The sequence below is a fragment of the Ambystoma mexicanum genome, chromosome 4q (assembly GCF_040938575.1).
Source record: "Ambystoma mexicanum isolate Mex_15411 chromosome 4q, UKY_AmexF1_1, whole genome shotgun sequence".
Classification (NCBI taxonomy): Eukaryota; Metazoa; Chordata; class Amphibia; order Caudata; family Ambystomatidae; genus Ambystoma; species Ambystoma mexicanum.
In genome coordinates this window covers 1,251,456,417-1,251,468,567 of record NC_090928.1, presented here as the reverse complement: position 1 = coordinate 1,251,468,567, position 12,151 = coordinate 1,251,456,417, and the positions used below count along the sequence as shown (strand labels likewise).

At 46.9% G+C, this 12,151-nt stretch overlaps 1 protein-coding gene across 1 annotated transcript in view; it reads left to right on the top strand.

Annotated features, from left to right (window-relative positions):
- Positions 1-12,151, top strand: part of GTPBP2 (GTP binding protein 2) — a 277,964-nt gene that overhangs the window by 249,881 nt on the left and 15,932 nt on the right. Inside the window, exons 10-11 of the mRNA XM_069608834.1 lie at positions 2,319-2,490; positions 8,055-8,219. Of these exons, the coding sequence (XP_069464935.1) occupies positions 2,319-2,490; positions 8,055-8,219 (337 nt within the window). The remainder of the gene's footprint in view (positions 1-2,318; positions 2,491-8,054; positions 8,220-12,151) is intronic.

Genomic DNA, 12,151 nt, shown 5'->3' with positions numbered 1-12,151 from the left:
GGACTTTGGGATCAGACACTCTAATAACTTACACAATAACCGCCATGCGGAATTTCCATTTAAAGTATTTTGTGTAAGCAAACCCTTTGCTTTAGGGGATGTAGACTTGAGTTTGGCCCACACCAGACTAGATATGAAGTAAATGTTGATGATGGAGTTACAAATTGACTACCGTAACATTATTTGTTTCCTTTTCTTTTTGCATTCTGATTTCTGGTATGTTCTCACTGGTTTCCCATTATTTTTGTTTTCTCCTTCCCTTTGCAATCCTCCTCATTACCAACCCGGAATCTGTCACTGAACTTTAATTTCTTATTTGGCTTCTGTTTTTGGGAACTGTGGATTCATGATTGATGTATGGATTCTTTTTTTGAATTAATTGTTTGGTTTCTGACAAATTGTGGTCTTACCTATGGGTTTGGAAAACATGTTGAAACATTTATTTGCGTGTATTTATAGCCCTGATTTGAGAAAGGCTCAGCCGAAATGCGTGTAATCAAGAAGAGGGCATTTTTTGTTTTGAAGTAACAATTAAAAGCACAATCTATATCAAATGGCGCAGAGTCCTGGAGTTTTTCCTCTAATGCTAAGCATGTAATGACGGTTTAGGCTTCTTACCATCACACTCCAGTGAACTGCGACACTGAACATACATGGAACTACTCTAATTTAACTCAAAGAGGAAACTAAGGAATGACAGTCGCCTGGCAGATCAACTTTTAAGAAAGCCTTTTCAGCAATGCTATGGAATACAGCCTGGGCTGGAAAAGTCCACCAGACGCCTTAAGCCACATCCTTATGTAGGACAAAATGAGCAGAGGTTGAATGGCTATCCATGATGACTGCATTGTAACCCCCAGAAATTGCTGATGTCTAGATTTGTGAGGATCCGCCACAATTTATAATTTGAACCTCAGGACATAGTCCTGAGGAAGCTGATTGAACCCAGATGTAACCTAACAACTCTGCTGGAAGCTGCTCGAATGCCATCCTATCCTGAAGGCCAAGATCCCCACTGTACACCTCAGGAAACCGCTTGTAGGCGATTCCTCCTCTTGACGTAGCAGGTACAGTCTCTTCATCTTCATGGTGCCAATGGATGCTGCTCTTCCTAAGCCACTGACTCGGTCATGGGACATCCTGACTCTCAGCACTCCAGCTCCTTTGCCTTCACTAGATTGGCCTGTGACCTGCCCTAAGTGTTCACCTCTGGGCTGCTGCCCTGCCCACTTATCATGGGTTGCTTGAAGGTCCCCTATCCATGTGGATCCTGTTTCGATCCTGGCACTTTGTCAACAGAAACAGGGACCCGCGCATAGTCCGACTAAATCCAGACAGCTGAAGTGACCTCTACACCCTCTACTCCTCAGGCTTCTCGGCAGCGTTCATTGCTTGAGCAGTCCTTGGACACCCTTATCGTCGCAATCTTGAGGGTCTCGGGCTATGTGTGTAGTACACGTTCAAGAACCACCCCCACAACCCTAAGCCGTAAACTTTTTTAGGAGACTGGTCATCTGTGGGCCAGGATATCTTCGGATCGGGTTTATTGAATTCTACAGCTGGGTGGTCCCCTTTGATCCTGGGGCCTGCAAGTAGTACTACTTTAGTTATAACTGTGAGCAAACCTATTGGGGTTGTTCGGGTTTTATCTCTATGGATCGAGCTTTCCTAACTCTTTGAACAAACCTGAAAGTTTATTAAAATATACTTACCTATGATACTTCTCCGAAATAGCTGTTGACCAAGTATATTGCTAGTTTGAAACCTGTAATTTCTGCCTAGCCATATAATAATTTTAAAACTAAGGTTACCATTTGTTTTAAAGTCTTTTTTTGTGGTTTTTGGACACTATCACTGTTTTTGATAATTTAAGACTTTTTGCACTTACCCTTTTTGAAGCAATGTGTTCACAACTTCCATAGAGGGAGGTTTGTATGTTATTGTTATATATATGTTATTCTACCAGCCCACTCATAAGAATGCAGACAGATATTTCTGTCACTTTTTGATTGGGGGACTTTGGTTTAACATGGTGGAATCCATGCACACCTGCTTGGGCTTCCTGAACACCTCACCAGAAGGTCTCGGGAAAATGTCCTAATGTTACCGAACGTGGCCTCGTTGGGAACCTCCTAAGAACGGCAAGGTAAGGTGGGGCTGAGTTGGAATGGTGGCTGCAATGTTGCCATGAGGGAATCTGTGTTGCAGGGAAGTAATGTTTTCTGACATCACTGGTGCGGGAATCCAGTTAATTGTGCCGTGCAGTTGCTTTTGCTTTGGGCTGGAATCCTTTTTAAAAGCAGCTTCTTTCTGTGCAGTGGGATCTGTAAAGAGGGTGAACGCCTGGTGGTTGGCCCCACGGACAACGGAAACTTCCTGGACTTGAAAGTGTGCAGCATGCAGAGGAATCGCTCAGCGTGCCGTGTCCTTCGAGCAGGCCAGGCTGCCACACTGGCCTTGGGGCCATTTGATCGCTCCTTACTACGCAAGGTAACCAGTTCTATTTCATCTGAAGCAGTGGTGGTTGTGTAGAGGTCCTACACAAAAAAAAATGTGCTTTTGACAATGACTTCTGATCCTTTGTGTTCTTGCATCACTGCCCCTTCAGTCCCGTGATTGTTGCTTCCTCCACAAGATCGTCCTGAACAGGTGTCCTAGCACAGGGGTCTGCAGCCTTTGGGTCACCAGAAGATTTGGACTGCAAGTAACCTCGGCCATAGCCAGCATAGTAAGTAGTGAGGGATCATTGGAGTCTGCCCAAAACATCTGGAGAACTGCAGGTTGCAGACCCCTGCACTAGCACTTGTGAAGCTTGGAACCATGGGTGTGGTGGCTTCATCCCCTCCTCTCAAATTTCTGTGAGGTTGATGAGGTCACTTGGTGTTCTAGTTTAATCTCGAATGTAATAAGTTCCCACTCCTTTCTACTGCCACTCTTTTCTATTGAAAGAGCTAGAAGTCGAGTACACCTATATTTTATCCAAGCTATCCCCCCCCCCACTCCCTTATATACCTCCAGCCCCTTCACCGCCCCTCCTCATGCCACTGGCACCATGCCCAGTAATGTTTTGTCGCTGTGTGGTGAGTGAATCTCCTGGTGGATTGAGAGCCTTGTGCCCCCAAGGTGATGGCAGAATTTGGTTTGGATGCCTGTATAATTTGCATCAAAGGTTGAGTTGAAATGTTGAGATTTTCTTAGTCGAGGGTTGCAGGAATTGACGTCCAATCACAAACTGCTTTCAATTGCATACATGTGCATTTGGTGAACACCAACATTTGGAAGATGGGTATCCCATATTGGAATTGAAAGGCAGAGTACTAAAAATATGCATTCCCTGGCATGTTCAATGTTGCTCACGCCTTGCATAGAAGGAGGGATTGTGTGACGCAGCGGTTTTACTGTCAATATGTTTGAAGGTGGTGCAAGGTTCGGCCTTTGACATAAAAGCAGGTTCTCCAATGCCTTTCTATTTTGTATCCCTCATATAATGGATTAGTTGGATGTTAAAGATTAATGTCGACTTTGTAAGCATCACTCTGTTTCCTGATGGTCCTTCGACTTTAAAATTATGTAAAAAGAATGATGATGCAAAAGGTCAGCTTGTTATTAATTCCATCATGCATTATTGACCACAGTTCTTCTATTGAATGAGTCGAGTGTTTGACCAGTTCTGTGCCCGTATACCTCATTCGTTCCTCTCATCTCGGGGCATGACAGTACCAGATGTATCAGAGATTCTTCATGGTAGTTGCAGAACCTACAAGCTAGATTACTTTCTCCAGAAATGCTGGTATTATAGCAGATGTCTCTTGTTTCATATGTGTTTAATCTTAACTTTAAAAAAGTTGATTTTATATTTTTGCAGGGAAATTGAATTTAACCAATTTAATTTGCAGTGGATGGAAAAATGCTAGCATTTATCGAAGGCCGAGTAGCAATTTCATAGACCTCAGCCAAAAAAATGTCATGCTTTAGGAAATTACTAAAACTGGGTGCACAGCAACAGTTTAGTGTATTATTTTCTCTGCATGTACCTTCTCCAGATTGATAGTTGTATCAATCAGGCATTATTGTGAATCGACTCCACCTGAGCCGATGGGGGCTCACTGCACTAGTGCTGGAGCTGCTGTATTCTAGCTTGAAGTTGGCATTTGGGAACTACTTCAAGCAGCACTTGATCGTCTCTACCATCAGAATACAGACCATGTCTAAGAAATATATTTGGAGTGGAGGCTCTGTTTTGGAGAAACACCCTAATCCAAATTTGGTAGGTTATTGTTGGGTGAATGTTGGTAAAATGTTACTTTGGGTCGGCCCACCATTTTTACCAGGGCGCATAGTAATTTCCATTCTGTCTATTTGACAGATGTGCTGCACCCAGTACATGAGTGGTGCCTCCTGGTACTGTGAGAACATGAAAAGTACCACTGGGGAATGTCAGACCAAGAATCTGTAGCTGAAAGTTCTGTATTGGTACAAAAACAATGAGGGATATGGCTTCTTTAGTATGTGCTATGCCATGCCTCCTTTGGGGTGATTGATGGCTGGATAGCAAAGCTGGGTGATTACTGCTGTAGGTGCTGTGAGGTGTCTGGTGCCTCTTTAGTATGTGCCATGCCATGCTGCCTTTGGGATGATTGAGCAGAGAGCAAAGCTGGGTGATTACTGCTCTAGGTGCTATGGGGGAGTCTGGCGCCTCTTCATTATGTGCCATGCCATACCATGCCTCCTTTGGGACGATTGATGGCTGGATAGCAAAGCTGGGTGATTACTGCTGTAGGTGCTATGAGGGGTCTGGCGCCTCCTTTTTAGTATGTGCCATGCCATACCATGCCTCCTTTGGGAGGATTGGTGACCAGATAACACCTACAGCAGTAATCACCCATCTTTGCTATGAGGCGTCTGGCGCCTCTTCTTTAGTATGTGCCATGCCATGCCATACCATGCTGCCTTTGGGAGGATTGATGGCTGGATAGCAAAGCTGGGTGATTACTGCTGTAGGTGCTATGAGGGGTCTGGCGCCTCCTTTTTAGTATGTGCCATGCCATACCATTCCTCCTTTGGGAGGATTGGTGACCAGATAACACCTACAGCAGTAATCACCCATCTTTGCTATGAGGCGTCTGGCGCCTCTTCTTTAGTATGTGCCATGCCATGCCTCCTTTGGGATGATTGATGGTCAGATAGCAAAGCTGGGTGTTTATTGCTGTAGGTGCTGTGAGGTATCTGGCGCCTCTTTAGTATGTGCCATGCCATGCTGCCTTTGGGATGATTGAGCAGAGAGCAAAGCTGGGTGATTACTGCTGTAGAGGCTATGAGGGGTCTGGCACCTCTTTAGTATGTGCCATGCCATGCTGCCTTTGGGATGATTGAGCAGAGAGCAAAGCTGGGTGATTACTGCTCTAGGTGCTATGGGGGAGTCTGGCGCCTCTTCATTATGTGCCATGCCATGCCATACCATGCCTCCTTTGGGAGGATTGATGGCTGGATAGCAAAGCTGGGTGATTACTGCTGTAGGTGCTATGAGGGGTCTGGCGCCTCCTTTTTAGTATGTGCCATGCCATACCATGCCTCCTTTGGGAGGATTGGTGACCAGATAACACCTACAGCAGTAATCACCCATCTTTGCTATGAGGCGTCTGGCGCCTCTTCTTTAGTATGTGCCATGCCATGCCATACCATGCTGCCTTTGGGAGGATTGATGGCTGGATAGCAAAGCTGGGTGATTACTGCTGTAGGTGCTATGAGGGGTCTGGCGCCTCCTTTTTAGTATGTGCCATGCCATACCATTCCTCCTTTGGGAGGATTGGTGACCAGATAACACCTACAGCAGTAATCACCCATCTTTGCTATGAGGCGTCTGGCGCCTCTTCTTTAGTATGTGCCATGCCATGCCTCCTTTGGGATGATTGATGGTCAGATAGCAAAGCTGGGTGTTTATTGCTGTAGGTGCTGTGAGGTATCTGGCGCCTCTTTAGTATGTGCCATGCCATGCTGCCTTTGGGATGATTGAGCAGAGAGCAAAGCTGGGTGATTACTGCTGTAGAGGCTATGAGGGGTCTGGCACCTCTTTAGTATGTGCCATGCCATGCTGCCTTTGGGATGATTGAGCAGAGAGCAAAGCTGGGTGATTACTGCTCTAGGTGCTATGGGGGAGTCTGGCGCCTCTTCATTATGTGCCATGCCATGCCATACCATGCCTCCTTTGGGAGGATTGATGGCTGGATAGCAAAGCTGGGTGATTACTGCTGTAGGTGCTATGAGGGGTCTGGCGCCTCCTTTTTAGTATGTGCCATGCCATACCATGCCTCCTTTGGGAGGATTGGTGACCAGATAACACCTACAGCAGTAATCACCCATCTTTGCTATGAGGCGTCTGGCGCCTCTTCTTTAGTATGTGCCATGCCATGCTTCCTTTGGGAGGCTTGGTGACCTGATAGCAAAGCTGGGTAACTACTGCTGTAGGTATTTGTTGGAAGCAAGGTATTTAAATCCCGGTGAGTGCTCTGAGAACACCGGCTGACAGCTGGAAATTCAAGATTGAGAAAGTGCAAGAATTAAATGGGTGCATTTGAATTGGATGTGGTCTCTTATGCAAGTGGTTTTTGGGGGGGCAGCAGTTGCTGATTGGGGATTTTTCAGAGGAGTCGTAGGCGGCACTTGAAACTGCCATAAGACTGAGTGCAGGAGCCCAACACGAGTAAGTGATCACAAGACTAGTGCAATGATGGAAGGATGCATTGGACTCGCTCTGGGCACGAGTAAGTGATCACAAGACTAGTGCAATGATGGAAGGATGCATTGGTCTCGCTCTGGGGTCCCATCCTTTCTTACAGACTCCACCAGTGGCACAGTGCTTGAGCCGCCTGTAAAAATGCAACATTTCTCCCCCTGGAAATTCTGATGCTCCTGTGCATCACTGTTCCCTGGGTGGGTTAGGCGCGCTTTGCTGTGCATCTGGGCAACAATGTTTGTCCCGGGTAGTGTGTGATGTATTTGGATGCAACGCTGTGCATCTCTTGTAAATGCTGTGCTTTGCTCTAGTTGGTGCCTGAATTACTAATTTATAGCTTTTTTTAAATGTCATGTTAGAGGAATTCTTTTAGCCATGGAGTGTGTTGGTGTTCGGTGTATAACCGTGCTGTACTTGTTAATGGTCTTGTTTAGGGCCCTTCTGCCACTTTTGGTGGCCTCTCGGCACCTGGCTCTGTAAGAAAAGGGGCGCTCGTTAGTAGGACAGTGCAGGAAACTGAAGCAAAAGCTTGGTCTTTTGCTCTTGGACGCATTGTGCCCATGTGCAACAAAACCAGGATCTGCGAATTTGCAGATGAGGTTAGGGGGACAATTTTGAAACTACTCATTACCGTAAGCTACATGTTTAGTTTTGAGGCAAGACCCTTTGCTCAAGAGAAAGAACTGCTTTAAGTTTGAGGGACGCAGTCACCGATTTCACATTCCTTAGTTGATTTTCAGGCTAAGATGCCTCACACCCTAGCATGCTTGGGCGCTGTGCTCCATAGCCCACAGGGACTAAAGCCCATCCGGGCCACGCCCATCATAGTGCAGCATAATTTGTTTGCTAAGGGGACGGGGCACAGGCCAGTATTCTTGCTAGTGTATCCTAATTATCTACCCTGCTGTCTCCCACAAGCCTCACCTTCCTCAGGCCAAAATCATCCGTCCCCACCAGCCAGGACTCGTCCATTTGTGAGGCAGCACCAAGAACTACAGTTTCATAGTTTATGGGTTCTGCACAATTCAATGAGGAGTTGAGGAATCCAGTGCCCCACGAAACTAGGTGCTCCTTCACTTGGCCTCAAGTCCTCCTGTGTGCAGTCATTTGTTCTTGTGGCAATGTGGTGTACTTGCAGTGTGACATAAGTGATGTGTGATCTACTGAAGTGTAAATGCATGTGTCGTGTACAGATAGTGTTTTGTTTGTGTTTGGGAAGTGGTGTACTGTGTAAGTTTATCAATCTCTGTAAAGCCACAGTGATCTGTTCCTCGGTGGACTGTAGTGTACCAGACTCATAACACTGCACTTTCTTTTCTAGGGTATGGTGATGGTGAGTCCAGAGATGAATCCCACAATCTGTTCTGTGTTTGAAGCAGAGATCGTACTTCTCTTCCATGCCACGACGTTCCGGAAAGGCTTCCAGGTGACTGTGCACGTTGGGAACGTGCGGCAGACGGCAATTGTGGAGGAGATCTATGGGAAGGTGAGGTTGGCAGCATGTGCTGTTAATCTACTAAAATAAGATGGACAGAGGGTGTTGCAGCTTTTTATATTCTGTAGTGGTCTTTCTGAAATATCCTCCTTCATGTTTGCTTGTTAGCTTGTTATCTGCTCTGGTGGTGGGGCCTCACAAGTCTCTAGCCAACATTGAGTCCCTCAAATGTTTGCAGACAGCACTGTATGGTCATTTCAAGTCTCGAGAATGGAATCTAGGGGTGGGGCTTCTAAGTCCTAAAGTCTACACTGTTGAGATCTCTGGTTGGAATCTGTCTTCTCTTGCTTAAGATGTGCAGTTGTGCTTTCTGCACTCTCGTCTGGAGCATTTCCTGCTATTGCGTGAGTTCTTGGTCTCTGCATAGAGCATTTAGTTGTGTCCTGTTCCCTTGTGAGATCGGTCTAGTTGCTGTTTCCCTCTTTGGGCCTCTTCTCTGTGGAATGCTCGTTTAATGGGGGACCTCGGTCATTCTGCAACCTGTGCTCGAACTGGGGACTGCCACTGAGAGGCACACTTCTCAAAGGTGAGTAAACTTTGCCCACTCTCCCCTGAGAGACTTCTGTAGCCCAGCCTCCACACAGAATGATTGAAGCCCCTAACAAAGCATTCAAGGTTCCACCAGCAGGCAAATGATGGTAAGTGACCGCCAGCCGAGTTGGTGGTCCTAAGCCAATGGCCTCTACCTAGGGCAAAGTTCACCTAGCCACTAACACTATTAGTGTGGGTAAAAATGGAAGCCTTGATTGGGGTTTCCAGTGAGGCGGGATTTACATGTCTGCTTCCAGGTTCTGCTCTGCGTCACTGACCCGGAGTTAATGCAACATGGACACAAGGTTCTGGAAAGACTAGACTGCTTCAGATGTAACGTGCGGTGCGAGTCAAGGGTGTCAAGATGTACGCCACCCTTACGATGCACATTAAGATTGTACACATCTTTATATAGATGAGCGATGTTAGGAAAGCTCTCTTAGTCAACTTTCCCTCCATATTCTATGGACCCCCAAACCTTTTGCTTTGTTTTTGAACCTGTCCTGACTTTTTAGAAGGGAGTGATGCCTTTAGTCTAACTCCTCTGGCCTTTTGCTCATTTGTCATGGGGCAATGGGTCAGTCCTTCAGCATGGTCAAGTGTTCCGATGTGCTTTGCCTTATGGATGAATGCATGCAAGTCTGAATGTATGAGGTTAGAGAGAATGATGGAATGTCGGAATGTGTATGTATGAGCGTTGGGCAGTTTTATTAAAGTCCACCTATGGTCGGACTATAGAAGACTCTCCCTTTTAGTGTACAGGGCTCCAACTCTTAATGTAGGCTTAAAGTACCCAAAAGGTTTGGTAGCTATGGGTGAACAGCCAGGCTTGGTCTAGGAGGGAGAAGATCTGCAGTAGAGTACAACGACCTTTGAGCACACAAGTCAAGACACTTCAATACTTGCAGATATATTGAAATATTATTTATATCTGCTAACCAATGTCAAGTTCACTTTTCAATATGTGATGTGTACAGGCACATTATAAATTACTTATCATAAGTGTTTCTAGGCGCAACAAGACAAAGAAGGGAAGACAAAAGAGGACAAAACAACAATCTTACTAGGCCTTGTGCCATTCAGATCATGCAACTGCAGTCTGGTTGAGGGGCGGGGAGGGGGGGGGGGACAGTGCGAAGGAGTTCATAATTGCTTCTAGGAACTTGGCTCATACGTGCAGAGAGTCAGGACTGTAGGGTTGCAGATACAGTCCCTAAGTGATTGGGAGGCCTTGAGGCAGTGCAAGGGACACTGGTCATGCAGGAGCATGGTCCCGTAGGTTCAGTGGGTGGCCAGGTAAACAGTATGCGCAGAAGACTGCGGCAAGAGAGAGCGAGAGAGGAAGTGAAAATGAAGGTCTTGAGTTGCTTCCTGAACCTTAGGTGGTCCTGCTAAAGTTTGAGAGAAGCAGGGAGGCTGTTCCAGAGGGAGGCCCCAGCCGAGGACAGAGATCTGTCCCCACTCTCTGCCTGGAGAAGTGTCTGACCCTCAGAGTTGGAGGTGGACGAGCGGAGATCTTCAGAAGAAAGATGCTTAAGAAGAGAAAGTTGGATGTAGTGTGGTCCCCGGCCCCAGAAAGCCTGGTGGACGATGCAGAGGGTCTTGAACTTTATCCTTGCAGCCACATGGAGCCACTGGAGAGACTTCAGGGCTTGTGACAAAATGAGGAAAAGTGAGAAAAGGAAGAATACCTCTGAGGGGGTGCAGCTGATCATGACTTTTTAGAAACGTCCGAGATGCGAGGAGGAGGGTGTAGTCGAAGATGACACCAGGGTTCTTGGCCTCACAGGAATATTCAGGTAGAGGGCCCAGTGTGGGCGGCCAGAGTGAGAGAGGGAAAGCGGGATCAGGTGTCCCAATGAGGTGGATCTCTGCCTTACTGGCATTAAGGCAGAGATTGTTGGAAATACACCATTCCTGAATTACGGATATAGATTAGAGTATGAGAGAAGGAGCAGAGGAGGCTGAAGGAGAGCTGGATGTCATCTGCATGGGATGGTAGAGATGCAGTGAGCCATAGGTGCCCAGTACTGGTTAATGGGCCAGAGAGAGAGATTAGACCCCATGGGGACACCACATGTAGAGAGAGGGCGAGAGATGGAAGAGATGAAAGACCCAAGTTGGATCTGGGAGGGGCGTTCTGAGAGGGAGGTCAGCTAGGCTACCCAGGTTGTCACATAGACGATTGAGCAGGATGGTGTGGTTGACTGTCGAAAGCAGAGGCTCAATCAAGGAGAATGAGGAAAGAACAATGGTTAGAGTCTTGATTAGAGGGCAAGTCTTCACAGGTGTTCAGGAGAGCAGTGTCCGTGCTTCTGGTTGCTCTGAAGCCAGCCTGGTGGTCCTGGAGACAACCAACAGATTCAGTGTGTAGCTTAAGCTGGGAGATGGCCAGCTTTTCCAAGAGTTTGCCCAGGAAAAGGAGTGATGGAGATTGGGTGGGAGTTTTCCGAAGAGAAAGGATCGGCAGAGGGCTTCTTAAGGAGGGGGTGCACAAGGGAGTGCTTAAAGGGGAAGGGGGATCGGAAGGTTGCAGTGGCAAGAGTGATAGTAGAAATCGGCCAAGGCTGGAGCAACAGTGTCAATGTGGTCCTTGATGGTTCCGGAGGAGCAGGGGGCCACCTGTTTTGACGACTTTCATAGATCGTGCTTGTCTACAAACCTCATCGGGAGTGAACAGGGAGAAGGAGAAAGGAAGAGGAGATGCGGCCCGAGAGGGGCCTGGAATGGTAGCGTGAGGGGAGGTAGAGGAGAGAGTGGACAGGATGTCCTGAATTTTAGTGGTGGAAATGAGATGCCAGAGCTGTGCAAAGGGCCTGGGAGGGAATAGGAGAGGAGGAGACTGCAGCAGGATTGGCCAGCTCCTTGCAGATTTTGAAAAGTTCGGCCGAGTTGTTAGAGACTGCTGCATATATACAGTAGGACCTTTGTAGTGGTAACTGAATTCATTGGTAAACCTGAAGTTGAAATGCAGGTAAGGGAAAGAGTTTCTTCAAGTTAGCAAATATATTCATCCACCAACAATCACGGCATGACAATACTGGTAAGTAAAGTAACTTTGCGCACACTTGAGCAATAGTTGGAAGCAATTCAAGGTAAGTAAAGCATTAAACAGTTCATACTTGGAATCACTGGTATTGGGAAAGGATGATGAATAAAAACCAACACCGAGCAGGTGTGATTTGCATTAAATTCAGATGCCTTAATCTTTAGTAGTCCATCCCTACTTGGGTATGAGAGCCTCGTAGTCGGATTGGGGGCAAAATGAGCAAGGCCCCAGCTTTAAAGAGTCGAGTGCCAGAAGACTTGTAGCTAGTGAGTTCACTTTCCTTGTTAGGATGTGGGAGGGGGCCGGGGGGGGGGTTCAGGTGCTTCAGAGAAGGCTCCCTGTA